Source organism: Scardinius erythrophthalmus (genome assembly GCF_964197995.2).
Source record: "Scardinius erythrophthalmus genome assembly, chromosome: 5".
NCBI classification, from domain to species: domain Eukaryota; kingdom Metazoa; phylum Chordata; class Actinopteri; order Cypriniformes; family Leuciscidae; genus Scardinius; species Scardinius erythrophthalmus.
Window position 1 is genome coordinate 10,568,915 of NC_138225.1, and position 19,092 is coordinate 10,588,006.

The 19,092-nt window shown below is 35.7% G+C and overlaps 1 protein-coding gene across 2 annotated transcripts in view; it reads right to left on the reverse strand.

Moving 5' to 3' along the window:
* Window positions 1–1,720: 1,720 nt before the first annotated feature.
* The window catches only part of slc39a14 (solute carrier family 39 member 14), an 85,660-nt gene continuing 68,288 nt past the window's right edge, over window positions 1,721–19,092 (reverse strand). For both annotated transcript variants that reach the window (XM_081366203.1, XM_081366202.1), the window contains exons 4-9: window positions 11,432–11,601; window positions 7,621–7,743; window positions 6,914–7,111; window positions 5,300–5,519; window positions 5,027–5,211; window positions 1,721–4,196 (exon numbers count right to left, since the gene is read on the reverse strand). In XM_081366203.1, coding sequence (XP_081222329.1) covers window positions 4,044–4,196; window positions 5,027–5,211; window positions 5,300–5,519; window positions 6,914–7,111; window positions 7,621–7,743; window positions 11,432–11,601 — 1,049 coding nt within the window. In that variant the 3' untranslated portion in view covers window positions 1,721–4,043. The remainder of the gene's footprint in view (window positions 4,197–5,026; window positions 5,212–5,299; window positions 5,520–6,913; window positions 7,112–7,620; window positions 7,744–11,431; window positions 11,602–19,092) is intronic.

Here is a 19,092-nt window from a genome sequence, read left to right on the forward strand (position 1 = left end):
CTTGTACCTCGTGCAACAGCTTTAGGACTAGGGACACACCAGTCGGGAGTGTGTGAGATGTGACGATAACGAGAATGTCCCAAAATAAAGCTTCAAAATCAAAGTCCTTTTAAACAAGTAAATAAATTAATATTTATTTATTTATTTCAATAAAATCCTCTTTCTGCGTATCAGTCGACTCCTGACATGATTCACAGCGCCAGAGAAGCGACTCCCTCTGAATTATGATTCACATCATTAGTAGAAGTCAGGGGGTGTTATTAGCCTATTATCATCCTTCAGTTGACGAAATGTTGAAGGAATCTTCGAATTAAGTTGTAATATTGTAAACTACTTAACTCTTTTCTGAAGGGTGTTTTATCCACTGCAGAGCTCGACGGCCTGTCAACATATTGTGAGGGTAAACAAACACACTTCAGCATACAGAGCTGATGTGAGGTAAAAACCTTTGAGGACAAACCACATATGAAAGAAAACCAAGACATAATAGATGGTTTTAAAAGTTTAAATGCAACCCAAGGACCAAAAAAGTGTCTTCAAAGTAAGCCATAAAGAGTGAGAAAGTATTTTATGAACGCAGCTGGGGGAAAAACACCTGTTAGATTCGATCAGTTCTTTATTTAGCAGCGATATTTATAGATAAATCAAGAATCTAAGGATGTTTCAAAGCACATTAAATCACAAACCTGATGAAGAGGAGTACTTCACTAACCCTAACTCAAAGTAGGCTAATAAGAATATTCTTAGATGTACATAGCTGAATTATTGTCTGCGATCAATAATACAAGTTGCTTATAAAAATGTTATCAACATAACTATAAATGATTTGTATAGTCAAAATATCATTAAATAATAGACCATACAAATGAATGAGAAACAACAGCTTTCAGTTTTGGATCACGTTTTCTTATTTTTCATTGCACAAAAGACAAACTTAAAACCCATGGCTTAATATTTCAAAACAAACAAACAAACAAAAAAAGCCACCAGCAATCAGATTTCGCATGTTGCTCATTTGTATGAGTCACAAAACACTTGAGATGTTTACAGTAACATAATGCCTTCATCATAACCAGGTACACTGGCCTCCATCCACTACAAAAAACAATGAGATGCTGATGTGCTCACATACTCTCGTACAACACGATTTAAAAACAGCTTCCCTCTTATTTAAATACAATTACTGATGACAAAAAAATAATTGCAAAATCACAAACAGACATTCACACACATTCTACACTACAAAAAAACTTTAAATATTACAGAATTTAAAATGATGTACAAAAACTTAAAACTTTTATCACTGAATGGTGACTACCTCCTCTCTTTAAGGCATAAATTCACTTAAGAGGACATTTCAATGCATAGCAATAAGACGCCAGCTGAAATAATGGGTTCTATAACCTGTACCACACACAAAGCTGAATGCAACTTCTACATACACTTATCAGACAAAAGGGGCTTTATAGAAAAAGTAACGCTGATAGTCTAAATGCACAGAAAATGCAAATACGACCCTGAAACTGTTACACTAAGATCTGTTTGTTGACCATATGCTTCACGTTCAGTTCTAAAATTACATTTCAAACAATGAACAGAATGATCTTTTAGCTATTTGCTAAACAGTACTGGGGTGTCTGGTTCAATTCTTATGCAGTAAAATAGCAGATATGAATATAACTAGCATGAATATTAAGCAATGGAAGAATATATTTTTTTTAAGGGTTGATCTAAAGCGCAAGATCAATTTCTGAATAATCTCATAGTTTGTAACTATTTAAATGGTATTTTTGTGCATATAAATTGAACATATCTGTAGACCATATGTGTAAGATTAATACTCCTAATTAACTTGTAAGTCATTTTAAAGCTGAAGTGTCATTTTTTCACCAATATTAATTTCCATCTTAATATGCAGAAACAAAGTTGTCATTTGTTGGTTGATCACAACAAGACTGGTGAATTTGGAGTGGTGACCACTAGTAGTGTTCAGGAAGCCTATCCGAACAAACAGTCAGAATTTTGCAAAAACCTTTGAATAAATTAGTGCCACAGAAATTACACTTCAGCTTTAAATGGTATTCAAAAAATATCCTGTCAGTCTAGATGCTAAATTAGCAAAGAGCTCTAGTGTACTATAGTGCTATATATAAAGGAAAATGGTAACACTTTACGATAAGGTTCCATTTGTTAACTTTAATGCATTAACTAACAATGACTAATACATTTACAGTGCTGGGAAGTAACTAATTACATGTAATCTGGATTACGTAATCAGATTCCAAGATTTAAGTACTTGTAATTAGATTATATTGAATGGGAAACCCTGACGTAATGTAACATTTAATGCATTTCATGTTGTTGATATAGAATGAAATATATTTTCTTTCTATTTATATTTTTATATCAGTATGGTACAATATTATCCTATTCAATTCAATGTGATAAACGAGTTAGGTCAAAAGTAATCTAAAAGTAATTAAAAAGTAGTTAGATTACATTACCTTAAATGTGTAGCCTAATGGATTACGTTGCTAGCTACAAATTTGTAAGTAATCTTCCCAGCAAAGAACATTTATTACAGTATTTATTCATCTTTGTTAACATTAGTTAATACAAATTCAACTGTCCATTGTTAGTTCATGTTAACTCTGTTCCATTGAATGATATTAGCAGATATTTTCGATTTTAATAATATACAGATTAATAATAAGACTCAAACATTGAAATGCACATGAACTTATTATATGCATGAACATGGTTATTATATGCTTTAGAAATATTTTTCATGCTTAGTTTACTAATGTAGTTAACTAAAGTTAACCAATGGAACTTTATTCTAAAGTATTACCAGGAAAAGTTATAAGGAATGATTGTATTATTGTACCTTTATGAACATATTTTGCTTGCATTTCCCAATTATTTCTTAAAATATGAAGAGTACTGCATTCAGATTAAATGAAAGGATGTGGAAAATATTCTTAAAATACAATGCGTTAAGTTGAGATTTTGAAGTAGTTATTTAATTAATAATAATCATAAGCAAATATAAATTAAAGTGGGGTAATCTTTTTTGTCAATGAACATTCAAGGTAATGCAAATAACAAATGAGAGGAGGATACAATAAAATGTGCAGCAATTATTCTGGTCATAAATTGACAGATAAAAGTTGGAGGAGATTTTTCTAGAAGAAACTTGGTCTCTGCTTTTTTGTTAAAGAGGTTAAAAAAAACCACATCAATAACAAATGAATCCTTTTCAAGCATTTTGCTTGCTATAATGGAATGACATTGAGGGGAGAAATTAAGTATGGATACATTTGTGAACAGACACTCTTCTGTATCTACACTAAAAGCTACCTTCTTAGTTCAGCTTAACAGAATGAGTGTCAACTAATAAGCCTACAGTATATCTATATATCTTGTCCCTAAGATTGGAAAAACTGGTCTTTTTTTGTTTAGAATTTTTCTATTGAATAAACAAAACAATTTGGTTTGAAGCATCGGAAACAACCTGCATTTGACTAAATGTCAGTAAAATGAGTCAAGTCATTATCCCATCTGTAACATGTCAGTCAGTGAACAATACTCTAATCCTCAGGAATACAAAGGTGGTCTGTCTCTGAGAGAAAGAACAAAAAAAAATAACATTAGAAATCAATACAAATATACCCAGACGTATATGTAAGGGTACTGGAAACCCCACAGTACAGGGACATCACTGTGTCCTAAAGCTTTGAGGCAAAAGAACGAGAGACGACCTAAACTAGATGAATGGTAAAGCATCCATCCACAGGTCTGGGATTTGGATGGATTTAAAGCAAAATTCACAGGTCAGTCAATTCTAGCTTCATTCAAACAGTCTAGGGTTTGAGCCCATATCATTTCAATTTATGCCATGACCTAGTCCAGCTGGGCAAACGTTTTAAAACAAGCCAGCACAGCTGGCTCATAATTAAGTCTGGAGGTCCCAGTAGGTCTCAGGTTTTAGTCCAGGTGCTGAGTTAGTCCCTCAGGGTCTGAGTTTGTATTTAGGTCCTCCGCTACGCAAGCTGTATCTGTCCAGAGTAGATGGTGAGTATAAGCATGATGGCAAACCCTGTGAGCAGTCCTGCGTTCTGGATGGCGAAAGTGAGCAGACAGCCACTTCCTCCGGCCTCCTCTTCCTCACGACTCACCTCGTTCATCTCCGGAAACTGCAGAGATGGACAAAGGAATATGGAGACACATGGATTGTAAGAAACATTATACAAATCAACAGAATCAATTTTACATTGCAATTGTAATTACATATACATATTAGTTTTTGTAATTAATTACTAATTTTCTTTATGTGCTCTGTTATCATCAGCATTTTCAGCACATTGAATTACAGTCAAATATACAGTTAAGTACAGTCGCAGTCATAGTCACTTTATCGCCATCTAGAGGTAGAATGTATTTTTCCACACAAACCAAACAATTTCACCCATTTAAACTACCATTTTTTCCTTTTATAATATAGTTTTTAAGTTTAGTTTTAAATGTACATTACATTTTCAAAAATATATTTAAATTAGTACTGCTTTTAATTTTAGTTATAACACTGGTAGCAAAGGGATAGTTCACCCCAAAATTATAGTTCACCCAAAAATTTACTCACGCTTATGTTGTTTCAAACCTGTATGAGTTTCTTTGTTCTGTTGAACACAAAAGAAAGTTGACGGTAGCCATTGACTTCCATGGTAGGAAAAAATACCATGGAAGTCAATGGCTACCATCAACTGTTTGATTACCAACATTCTTTAAAATATCTTCTTTTGTGTTCAACAGAATAAAGAAACTCATACGGGTTTGAAACAAAATCAGGGGGAGTAAATGATGACAGAATTTTCATTTTGGGGTGAGCTATCCCTTTAACTTCTTTTACACTTCACTAATCACAGAAACTCACCTTTAGGAATCAATAAAATTCATTAAATCATTACCCCATTTCCGAAAACCAGTTCATTAAAAGCCAGCAAATGATCAGCATGAAGTCTCTTACCATATCAGCCAGTGCAATGTAGAGGAACATGCCCCCGGCTAGAGCAAAGATCCAGTTAGGTGAGAAGTTGTTCCCAGCCAGAATGCCGAAGCCCATGCCCAGATAACAGCAGCACGCTGACAGGAAGTTGAAGAACAGCGCCTGCTGGATGCTCATGCCAGCATTTAACAAGATTACAAAATCACCTGCATGACAACACCACATTCAAGCATGTTTATGGCCATTTTTGATTGGTCACATTAACAGAAGGGTTAAAGAAGCAGTTCTACCCACCCAACTCATGTGGAAACTCCTCACACAGAATTGCCACTGATGTACTGATGCCCTGGAACACAGAAGCAGTGAAGGAGGCTCCGATAGCCAAACCATCTATGAAATTATGGAGACCGTCGCTCAAAGTGATCATCCACGCCAGAGTGCCGATGTCAGAGTATGCCCTGCCCTTCAGCCAATAACATCCACCCGTTCCAGCACCACCCGAACTCTGAGAGTCCTGCGTCAGGGACAAAAAAACAAGAGAAGTCAATATACACTTCTGTTCAAACGTTTCGGTGAGATATTGTTATGCTTTTGAAAGAAATTTCTCATACTCATCAATGCTGCATTTATTTGATCACATTTTGTTAGAAACTGTAATACTATGAAATTTCTACAATTTGAAATAACTGTTCTCAATTTTATTATATTTTGAAATGTAATGCATTCCTGAATTTGTCACATGATCCTTCAGAAATCACTCTAATATGCTGATTTGGTGCTCAATTAATAGCCAGTAGCATTTGACTGAATCGTGAAACATATTCTTTTAGCTCCTGCAGGGTTCTTTTAGCTCACGTAAGAAACATTGTTTTAGAGATAGATGATGCCATTTAATGAAAATTATGCCTTTTTTCCTTAAAAAAAACAAAAAAAACACACACACACTGATGAATCGTGCTGATTAATCATACCGCACTCAAGACGTGCTGAAATGATGGTATTACGAGCTGACAACACTAAGATGCTGGTCACATCATCATAAACAGAAAAATGTGCTTTTATGGCAACGCTTGCAACATGACTGGCTTTGATGTTAATGAAAGTAAAAGCACTATTAATTCACTTCTATATGCTCTTGAAACACATTATATTAATTTAGAAAATGCGGCATACTAAAATGACATCAAAATGTGCAGCGGTACTCAAGTACCTTGGCTGTTGAAACCATTTTGGTTCAGTTTACATGATGCCATTAGCCATAGTTCATTGAATTCAGAGTTGTAATTATGAATTAGACAAAGTCCTGGACAGTTTTTAGAAGCTGGAAATTCATAATTGCAGTAATTCTGGCATGACATTAATCTTGAAGAGGCCATATTATGCTCTTTTTCAGAGTCTTAATTTAGTTTTTGGGGCTTACAAGAATAGGTTTTCATGGTTGAATCGAATGTTCAAAAAACACATTCACTTATGCACATATTTTCCATTGTTGCAGCACCTCGACGAGCGTGTTTTGGAAATGTCACGCCCATAGCCGCAAGTTTCTACACACTATTAACACAACTCAACCAGGCCTCGCGCATTCTCATATGCGTTTGGTGGAAATTATTTAAATGAGGAATACTGACATTTTCATGCTCAAACAGCAACATTACACACTAAAGACAGTTGAAAATGTAAAAAAGCATAAAAGGTCCTCTTTAATATACCATTTGAACAGTGTTCATTTTAATTTCAAGTTGTCTTTGAGACATAATGGGGGACGTTAATAGTCATTTAAGCTAATTCCACAAGTGCTAAATTTGTTATCAGATTTTATTTATTTATATTTGTGTGTGCGATTTGTAATACCACTGGAAAATATAATTTAAGCAATTGAAGAAGACTAAGGTTTGTTTTATTTCTCACCTGTACTGTCTGCCCAGTACTCAGCATTTTGTCGTCTTCTCCAACTCCTCTGACATCTCCTTCCGCTCTGGGTAAAGACGCTCCTCCAGCCTCTCCGTTCTGCAGTTTCTCCATCACACCATCCTCCAAGTCACCATTAGAGCTGGCATAGCGCTCTGCAGGGAAGTGACTGTGGCCGTGGCCGTGGCCATGCCCTCCCTAACAAAAGAGATTTTGATAACAAAAAGGCCCAGAAGAAACGCACAAAAGAAAGAGAGAGTGAATAATCCTCCACTAGAGGGTGCTGCATTACAACCCTCACAATCTCAAAAGCAAGTTTAATGATAAATCATTAAATAAAATGCTCTGCCCAAGCCATTACAGACTGCAATAAAACCCTTAATGTATTTTTATGAGTATTAAGTTCCTTTTTTTTTTCTTCCAACAGGAGGACATGTCCTTCAAAGGATAATACAAATAAAAAGAGCAGCCTCTGAGGAACTAAAACCAATCACAAAATTCTGTACATACTGTTCACACATTCCAATGCACAACGTCATGAGTTTGAACTTTTAAAAGTTCTGAAGTGATGAGAAACAACTCCATTTTTGTTTTAGATGTCACTGGGAACCCATGTCACAATGACAATGTCAGATAAAGCTGTTTGCTAAAAAAACACAACCACTTCATGGTTTACTTGTACAGAAGACTATTACTCCAAACCTCACCCCGTCCTTTGGCTTTAAGATCATCTTCAGGACTTTCTCTGTAAAGAAGAACAGGTAGAATCCTCCAAACACAACAGCGGACTTGGACACGTAATAATCCTCCATAGGGTCGAATCCGAAGGCCTACATAAAGAAAAAAGCATGTTTTAAAAAGTCAAATACAATTTTACTCGATCTACTTAAAATAATAATAATATAGTATTTGTTTTTAACCTTTAATATTTTTTCATAAAACTATCATAAAATTATATGTTAAATGTTGAACTACACTACTGTTCAAAAGTTTGGGGTCAGTAAGATTTGTTCTAAAGAAATGGATACTTTTGACACTACAGACCTTTAAGTTGTTTCACTGCCATTGTTTTTAACTTTCTATTCATCAAAGAATCTTAAAAAAAAAATGTCATGGTTTGCAAAAGAATATTAAGCAGCACAACTTTCTCAATATTGACAAGAAATGTTTCTTGAGCATAATAATTTCAGTCATACTATTAGAATGATTTCTGAAGGATCATGTGACATGTGACAGCTTCAGCTTTACTGTCACAGAATTAAAAAAAATATATATATTAAAATAGAAAAGTTATTTTAAATTGTAATATTTCTCAATATTACAGATTTTTACGGTATTTTTGATCAAATATAAGAGAATTCTTAAAAATGGACCTCAAACCTTTGAAATGTAGTGTGTGTGTGAGACATCAAGTGGTGTAGGCTAAATAAAACAGAATGTGAGCAGTGCAGTGTATGCATTTAGTATGGATACAATCCAAAAACAAGCCCCTAATCACTCTCCTAGACACCGGAAAAGGACTCTCTCTCATGTGAAAACATGGTACTTTTACAAATCAAGAAATTCATTTACCAACTGAGAAGACAAAGTATTCTTCACATTTATTTCACACTTGGTTACAAGCAGTCAAGAAGAGTGAGCATGGGATTTATTTCAGATTGGGTCTTTATACTAGTAGTACACTAATGCCTCAGGGCTTCCCCCCTTTTTGCTCGGTTTTTCTCCAGACTGGGTCATTCATTTATAGTTATTCATTTAAATAGTTCACAAAAAGATGTGTGCTCCAGTTTCATGCCAACTTGCCTCAAAATTGTAGAGTGAAAGGGCATTACTATTTGCTTTTAAAGGGGTCATGACATGAGAAATCAAATTTGCCTTGATCTTTTGACATATAAGAGGTCTTTGCACCATTCAAACATCCTGCGAGTTTCCAACTTCCTCATTATAAACAAAGCATTTACTTAAGCTCCAAAAACGGCTCGATTTGATATTGCGGGATCTGTGACATCACACAGGCAAATACATTTGTATATGGCTGCCCCCAGAGCAAGACATCGACAAAAAGTTATACATCATCGCACCATAGGCCCCGCCCACTGGAGTTCAGTTAACGGCTGAAATTTGCCTACACTGGATTTGAGCGGAGTCAAAAGCAAAAATAACCTATTATAATCACTGATGCGGTCTAAACTGGATACAGTTTACAGATGTCCATTCACTTTCTGACATAGGTTACTCTACGTGCTTAAAGGAATAGTTCACTTAAAAATGTAAATTCTGTCATCATTTACTCACCCTCAAGTTGTTTCAAACCTGTATGAATTTCTTCCTTCTGCTGAACACAAAAGAAGATATTTTGAAGAATGTCGGTAACCAAACAGTTGATGGACCCCGTATTGACTTCCATAGTATTTTTCTTTTCCTACTATGGGGTACAGCAACTGTTTGGTTACCGACATTCTTCAAAATAACTTATTTTGTGTTCAGCACACTGTTAGAAAAATCTGTAGAAATTACAGTATTACTGGCAGCTACTTGCCAGTAACTTACTGTAGATTTAAATTGATGTTATTTACTGGCAACAATTTGTTCAAAATTAAATGAACATTAAACATTAACATGTCTTTATCTTTACAGAATAAAACTATAATAACATCCTCATGCAAAGCATTCTGGGAACCAAAATCTGAAGGAAAAAAACTGAAAAAGGTTGATGAAGATTTCTGGTTCCCAGAATGCTTTGCATTAGATTGTTATTTTATAATTTTATTCTTTAAAGACAAAGACTTGTTAATGTTTAATGTTCATTTAACTTTGAACAAACTGTTGCCAGTAAATAACATCAATTTAAATCTACAGTAAGTTACTGACAAACAGCTGCAAAACTACAGCAATTTTTTTACAGTGCAGAGTGAAGAAATTCATACAGGTTTGAAACAACTTGAGGGTGAGTAAATGATGACAGAATTTTCATTTTTAAGTGAACTATTCCTTTAAGTCTGCCAGCAAGAAGATAAATGGAAGAGTAAATGGAAGTGCAAAGGAACGTTCGCTTTGACAAATCCTGTTTAAACAGCTCATTTCTGTAGAAACAGTACATAAACGTCAGGAACAAGTGGATGTTTCATTTTTGAGAGTTTTATGTTTGTTCTGAGAATTTGACTGCAGATAGTTTGTAAACAAGGAACAACGTAATAGAGAGTTTGCAAAGAAACTTTTGTTGACTGAAGCAGCAGTCAGCAGTATTGGATCTGACAGCATTTCAAGGTAATTAAACAATTTCATAACGCTTTGTCTGTAAATGACGGTTTTATATGGATAATGTTACATGCAATTTGCGAGTGGGTGTTGATACTGTGTTTCTTATGCAATGACGCCAGCTAATCATAATAGTGGCCGTTTACTGACAAGCCTTAAAGGAGCCGCACCTTAATAACTGATCATTTCAAAGACGGTCAGAGAGAGGGTTGAAAATAATCGTTTTTTTCCACAAATATATTTGTTTTTGTATTTATTAACATTATACGTAAACCTCAAAGAACATATTAAAATAATTAAAAATCCATGTCATGACCCATTTAAAAGAAGTAGCCAATGTGATCTGGTTATGAATCAATTCAAAGTTCCTTTATTGTTTTTTTTTTTTTTACTCTATTGTTTAGCCTTCCAGCTGGGGAGAACCACTGAGCCTGGGAAAACTTATATTTGCGTTTAAAGGGAATATTGACCTGAAAATGAAAATCCTGTAATCAGTTACTCATCCTCATGTTGTTCCAAAACATACAATTTTCTTATGTAGAACTCAAGATTGTTTTGTTTTGTCAGAATGTCAACTCTGTTATTTTGTATAAGAATGGATGATGTTTCAGTCACACCAACCAGCTTCTATTGAATAACTTCAGAAAACTCTGAATATAACATACGAGTCTACTGAATTTTAATACTTTTTTATCTTTTTTGGAGTTTGGTGGTGTGAATCACCATGCATTTTTATTATAAAGAAAACATAAACATGGACATTACACAAAACAGATTTTTTTTTTTTGTCTTATGCCATGTCAGTATATAAGGGCCAGATTTACTAAACAGGGCAAACTAGCGCAGAGTCGATGCAAATTAAAAATAATGCGGCTTTGGCGAAAAATGTTTGGATTGTAATGTAATGGCATGAACAGTGCAAAATAACGTCTTTTGTTTTAAATTATAAACAATTAACAAACATGTTTAAAAGAACAAAGGACAGAGAAATAGAATAAATCATTTCTATACAGAAAGATAAAACCTATCTACGATTTTTAGGTGACTCTAGAAGTTTTCTTGATGTTGCATAAAATATTTTCATTTGTGTTGCAAATGTCTGGAACAACATGAGGACAAGTAAATGAAGCGTTTTCATTTTGAGCAAACTATTCCTTTAAATGTCAGACTCAACATAAAGACTCAACCAGGACATCTTAGAGAGAGTCTGGTTGTGTGGCACACGTCTATAACCCCGTTTCCCACACGTGTCCACTCTACCTCTGGGATTAGTTGAAAGAGGGCGTTGGAGTACAGAGTACCAATGGCCAGGGCTATGAAGTACAGCAGCAACCGCTTGTAAAAGGTTTTCCTCATGAAGGGAACCACACTCGCCCCGACCAGTGAACACAGAGATATCACTGTCACACACAGGAAACCATACCCCCACACTGGCCAAACAACCAAAAAAAAAAAATATAGAGAGAGAGAGAGAGAGAGAGAGAGAGAGAGAGAGAGAGAGAGAACAGGGGAGGTGAAAAAGAAAGGGAGAAAAGAAGAAAGAATATTTGAATTAATCAGCAGATGAATTAATACTAGGTGAAAGGTTGATATTCATAATCTCAATTGTGAGATTTACTCCCTGAGGGGGTTCTGTGGGCCACTGAATCAATTCATGCAACCACAATGAGGGTTTGGACATTTGAAGGCAATATGCAGTATATATTTTTTAATCAAATCTCAATTATAAACTGCATTTACAGTAGATGTGATGTTCATTGACATAATGAATTAACAGCAATAAATCATAAACATTCCAGAGTCATGCTATTACACTACCATTCAAAAGTTTGGGGTCGATAAGATTTTTTGAAGGAAAAAAAAAATCTGATGTTAAGTGGTTTCAAATATAACAGTAATACTGTGAAATATTAATATAATTCCTAATAATTATTTTCTGCTGAATTTTCTGCTTTTTATTTTTTCAGGACTATAGAAAGTTCAAAAGATCAGCATTGAAACAAATGTTTTGATAATAAATGTCTTAACTTTCACTTTTGATCAATTTAATGCACCCTTGCTGAATAAATAAATAAAAAAGAATGACTCCAAACTTTTGACCAGCACTGTATGTTGTTCACATTTTAGAATCCATTGTTTCATTCACAGAGGAAGTAAGGGGAGGTGGCTTCCTGTTGACCATCACAGAACAAATGATGCCTTAAGACACGAGGTCACTGAAAATCCTTCAATCCTGAGGGGGATAACTAAACATTCCCCTCCTCCTCTCAGTCTATACAATTCCCAGAGGCAACAGAGGAACTGCAAACACCTGTAATTATGTTGACCAGTCAATGAACCATCAACACCCAGCAAAAGGTCTGTTTGAGCCATGACATCACCAACAACAACCCAACAAAAAACATCTTGGGACATGCAGCACTCCATTAACTCTTTGGATGGGATTTCCATAGCTGATGAGCAACTGAATAAATTAAGTGTTAAAATTCATGGGTAGAGGAACAATTTGAAAAGCGGTGGAGGCAGATTAGGGCAGGGGGTATTGATCATCTCCCAAAAGTTGTGGAACAAACAAACATCAAACATTAGGTTGACTTGGACAATCCAAAACCAAAAATCCAAACCCCTCCTACAGCTTTCAAGATTCACCAAACTCGACTGTCTTGGCTGTTGCCAATTTAACCATCATATTTCAAAACGTTTTTCAAAACTTTCAAGCAACACAACATGCAAAGTTAAAAAAAAAACTATATATATATTAAAAAAAACTATATATATATATATATATATATATATATATATATATATATATATATATATATATATATATATATATATATATATATATATATATATATATATATTTATTTATTTTTTTTTTTTTAAATAAAATAAAATCTGATTCATCTGATAAAATCTGATCCAAAAAAAAAAAAAAAAAAAAAACAGACCCATGAATAGGCCCGCTATTCATTTAGTCATAATTTTCAAGTGGTCTTAAACACAAAATTATCCACTCTATAAATTAATGATAAAAAAAGAAAGAAAAATACAATAAAATAAACAAAGTATCCTCACAAAAAAAAGCGTAGAAAACGCTGTAAAAATGTGCTTAGTGAAAATATGTTTCCCGTCTGATTCAATCTATTAATGGGTCTTTTTTAGCCATCTGATTTTGCCAGTCATTGGAGTTTGAGACTGACCTTGAACAGAAGTTTTTAACAGCTTTTATGTTCCTAAAAAATGTACCAACAAAACAATCATGGAAGAAATAAAGGCAACTGGAGAGGAAGAGGAAACAACCAGATTAAGAGGTGTCTTTACTGTGGTTAGGGGGTGTTTTGTTATGTATGAAAGGGAGAAAACATTGTGTGAAGGAGGACAGAAGGAAAAAGGCGACAATTCCAGACACCCCTCTGAGATTAATCTTGATCCGCGGTTGATTTGGTGTGTTTGGGTGGAAATGGGTGGATGGATACTGAACCTCAGGCAGGAGCTGTAGGATGGCAGTGGACAACAACGTTCCGATGGACAGCGCGATGAAATAGATGAGAACTCTGCGCATGAACCGCGTCCTCATCAGGGGCACCACAAAAACACTGGTCAAAGCGAATGCACTAACCAGAGTCACACTCAAAATTGAGTAACCCCACACTGCAGGACACACACACACATACACCTTTTAATGACATGACATGACATTACACCCCAGCAGACACATCCCACAGCTTTTGTGTGCGCGTGGATTATGGCATATAATCAGTCTGGCTGCACTGTTCTGTTACTAAACCCAGTCGAACTGGAATCCCTAGAAATACAAGATATCAGTCACAATACACTCCTGAATAGACACATGTACAGTATTAGAGGGAATGTCATTATGTAGGAGTGGATCGTGGCAGGTGCGTGTGTGTACAGATCATATATCGGCTGGCTTTCTCCAAAACCACAGAGCTGAATTTGTTAACAGCTGTCAGCACTTTACCTAGAGAAGAAGTAAATCATTCATAACAACACACTGATGTATTTAGAAAAATTCTTTCTTTCAAATAACAGCAGTAACACGGACTCATAAACTGAGTTTATTGAGCTGAAACGTCTTAAGGAGTTTTTTTTTCTGGACACTGTTACAACACACTATTATTTTTTAATTCTGTAAAGATCCTTTGGGACAATGTGTATTGTAAAGCAATATACAAATACACAGATACATCAGACATAAGCTCACTATGAAAATCCAAAAACGCAAGAAAACCATGTTTACATTAGACCTGATATCGTCTGGATGTACTCTGGTTATGATGTTAAATCATGAACAGGTCAGAAAACTGGGTTTTTGCCCTATACTATGACCCGATAAAATACGCCGTGTAAGCATTTAAATTACCTTTAATATCGCCAGAGTATTAATCATAATCAGTTTGTGCGTGCAAATATCCAGTGAGGCGGTTTTCAAAGTTATTTAAAGGAATTGTTCACCCAAAAATAAAAATTCTGTCATCATCTCCCATTAATTACCTAGACTGTGGTGGCCCATCTAATCGGTTAAGTTAAGTTAATAACCCGAAAATATATTTACACTTCTCATAATAACATAAAATATTTTGTGACATTGCTTTTTTAAACCAAAATCAATATCGCGATCCGGCTTAGTGCTCTCTTCAATTCGCAAAAGTCTGTGATGTGTGGCTGGTTTGCTTTGTATTCGCATTGCATAATTTCCAATATTTCTGTGTGGACAGATGATTTCACTAGATTTATAATATAACGTTTGTAAACCTGTTGTCACAGAAACTTAGCCTTGAGACTTAGCTCGAGTGTTTAACTCTTGCAAGTCATGAAAGTAAGACACTATTGTAATTTTACTACTATAAAGTAAAAACAGAAGTATATACTTATGAAATATTTTTTCCTTCAATTATATTTATTTTACAGTGCAGATTTACAATTGTAATAATCACTGTCTTAGGGAAAACAATTACAATAATGACCAAAATAATTTGGCTTCCTAAAAAAAACAATTTGAGTTCACTATAAATTCCAAGTACAAGTCAATGCATATACTTTTTATTCTGAGCAAAAATAAAATAAAAATATAGCTGCAAGCAGCAATTATCGGGGCCAAGCGCAAGCAGATGACAGGATATGCCAACATGGCTGAAGGTGTCAGACCAACTGCAACAATGAGCAATTAAAGACATTTAGAGAGGATTTTAGGCGAAATGGCTGAAAAATCATATAAAAAGTAATTCAGAATATGATTTAATGGATTATCACTTTCGACCAATAGGTGGAGCAGTTACAAAACTGATGTGATGTGGTCAGAGTGAAGTGACAATGACACATACAAATTTTGGTGTCAATATTTCAACGGATTGCAGAGATAACGCCTGAATAGTGCTTTTGGCATCATGCCTCAACTTTGCTGCTGCGCTATACGAAAACGGTTTCGTCAATCGACACGAAATCCATAACTTTTAGTTGGCACCGTCTGGAGATGATACGATTTGATTTTGGTGAAAATCGGACAAACGGTCTAGGAGGAGTTCGAAAAAGTAGGTTTTGAATGAAAATCAAGATGGCGGACAGGAAGTTTGGCCAAATAAGGAAAACTTGGTATCTATGTTCTCGGCTTGACCCAGGGAATCTATTAAGACCAGTGGCATTTCAATAGCCTAATGTATTCAAAAGTTATTAGCCTTTTTGTAAATTTTGTTATAACTTTTGACCACTAGGTGGCGCTGTCTCGAAATATTTTGGGTACCTTCAGGGGATGGAGCTGATGGCACATTCTGAGTTTCGTAATTTTACACCAATGTATTTGTTTAGTATAGCATTTTATTTCACAAAACTGTATTGAAGTCAATGGGAATTTCATGTTTTGTTCTGTTATAGCGCCACCAAGAGGCTCAGTCACACCATTTTTTTTAAGTGTCCTCAGAGTGAGCCCATACATATGTGTGTCAATTTTGGTGAAGATATCTCAATTCGCTTCGGAGTTATAGACATTTATATGAAAAAACACGTAAAAAATGACTGACACATGACTTTGATTGGAATTTACTACCCCTAAACATCAATATTTTTGCATTTGGGCATTGGCGTATAGCTATCGACCTATGTTTCCAAACTTCTGACGGTGGTTTCGTCTCGATCGGACTAGCGGTTTCGAAGATATAGCCAAATGTTTTTTAAGCGCTAAATCACAACGCTACACAAACCGTAAGGCGAAACCTAGCATGTTTGGTATCGTGGGACTCGGCAACGATTCAGGACTCTAATGAGATGAGTCTCGTGAAAATAAGTCGACCACACCCAAAGTTATAAGCATTTGGAAGCATTTGGGGAAAAAAATTCACCACTAGATGGCACTGTTTCGAAACTTCTCAGGCTCCTTCAGGACATCATGCTGATGACCCATACCGAGTTTCGTAACGATAGGTTCATGCATTCCTAAAATACAGCATTTTAGCACATAATTCAAAATGGCCGACAGCCAAAATGGCTGATCTGGGAAAATTGGATATCAGTCGACTCAGCATGATGCCCTGAATCTAACAAGACCACTTTTATGATTTTTGGACAAACCATTCAGAAGTTATAAGCAAAAACAGCCATTTTTCATATCTCCGGACCAGTAGGTGGCACTGCGCCGAAACGCAGCATGTAGGCTCAGGTCATGCTTGTGATGATATGTGTTTAGTTTGGTCTGAATACGATAAAGTGTTGCGGAGATACAGGCTTGTGTCTGTTTTCGGAAGCGCTACATAAAATTTGTTTGCGCGGTATTCGAGAACGCTTTGACGAATCAACACGAATTGCATAACTTTTTGTCGGCATGGTCTGAAGATGATCTGATTCAATTTTCGTGGAAATTGGAGCAACGGCCTAGGAGGAGTTCGAAAAAGTAGTTTTTTTGAAAAATTCAAAATGGCGGAAAAATTATAATGACGGAAAATGACGTCATATGGTGCAATCGAATCGTCATGAGCTCAGGAATTAGAGGAAAAAAGAATTTTGTTTCTAGCCCTTGTGGTTCAAAAGTTATTAGCATAAACATGACTGCAACTTTGGACAGGTGGTGGCGCTAGAGGGAATGACTTAGACACACCAAAATTGGTGTATTTAATGTTGGGACTATCCTCTATCAGAATGTCAAACCATTACAACTTTCCCGCGATCGGTTCTATGGGCTGCCATAGACTCCCAGTCGGAAGAAGGAAGAATAATAATAATAATAATAAATATAGCTGCAAGCAGCAATTACCGGGGCCAAGCAGAATAAGACGACAAGACATGCCGACATGTCTGAAAGTGTCAGACCAACTGCAACAATGAGCAATTAAAGACATTTAAAGAGGATTTTAGACGAAATGGCTGAAAAATCATAGAAACAGTAATTAAAAATATGATTTAATGGATTATCACTTTCGACAAATAGGTGGCGCAGTTACAAAACTGATGTGATGTGGTCAGAGTGAGGAGACAATGACACATACAAAGTTTGGTGTCAATATGTCAAGGCATTGCAGAGATAAAGCCTGAATAGTGCTATTAGCATCATGCCTCAAATTTGCTGCTGCGCTATACGAAAACGGTTTCGTCAATTGACACGAAATCCATAACTTTTAGTCGGCACAGTCTGGGGATGATACGATTCGATTTTGGTGAAAATCGGACAAACGGTGTGGGAGGAGTTCGAAAAAGTAGGTTTTGAATGAAAATAGCATTTTATCTCACAAAACTGTATTGAAGTCAATGGGAATTTCATGTTTTGTTCTATTATAGCGCCACCAAGAGGCTCAGTCCCACAATTTTTTTTACGTGTCCTCAGAGTGAGCCCATACATATGTGTGTCAGTTTTGGTGAAAATATCTCAATTTGCTTTAGAGTTATAAACATTTATATGAAAAAACACGTAAAAAATGACTGACACATGACTTTGTTTGAATTTTACTACCCCTAAACATCAATATTTTAGCATTTGGGCATTGGCGTATAGCTATCGACCTATGTTTCCAAACTTCTGACGGTGGTTTCGTCTCGATCGGACAAGCGGTTTCGAAGATATAGCCTAATGTTTTTTAAGCGCTAAATCACAACGCTACACAAACCGTAAGGCAAAACCTAGCATGTTTGGTATCGTAGGACTCGGCAATGATTCAGGAGTCTAAAAAGATGAGTTTCGTGAAAATAAGTCGACCACACCCAAAGTTATAAGCATTTGAAAAAAAAAATTCACCACTAGGTGGCGCTGTTTCGAAACTTCTCAGGCTCATTCAGGGCATTGTGCTGATGACCCATACCACGTTTCGTAACAATCCGTTCATGCGTTCATAAAATACAGAATTTTAGCACAAAATTCAAAATGGCCGACAGCCAAAATGACCGATATGGTCAAATTGGATATCAGTCGACTCGGCATGTTGCCCTGAATCTAACGAGACCAATTGTATGATTTTTGGACAAACTGTTCAGAAGTTATAAGCAAAAATAGCCATTTTTCATATCTCCGGACCAGTAGGTGGCGCTGCGCCGAAACACAGCATGTAGCCTCAGGTCATGCTTGTGAGTACAAGTACCAAGTTTGGTCTGAATACGATAAACCGTTGCGGAGATACGGCCTTACGACTGTTTTTGCTAGCGCTACGTAAAATGTATTCGTGCGTTTATCGAAAACGGTTTGACGAATCCATTTGAATTCCATAACTTTTTGTCAGCACTACCTGAAGATGATCTGGTTCAATTTTCGTGCAAATCGGACAAACCGTCTAGGACGAGTTCGAAAAAGTAGCTTTTTTTGAAAATTCAAGATGGCGGCCATATTTTTATGACGGCAAATGACGTCATAGGGTGCAATCGAATCGCCATGAGCTCAGGAATCAGTGGAAAAAAGAATTTCGCTGATTGGCCTTACGGTT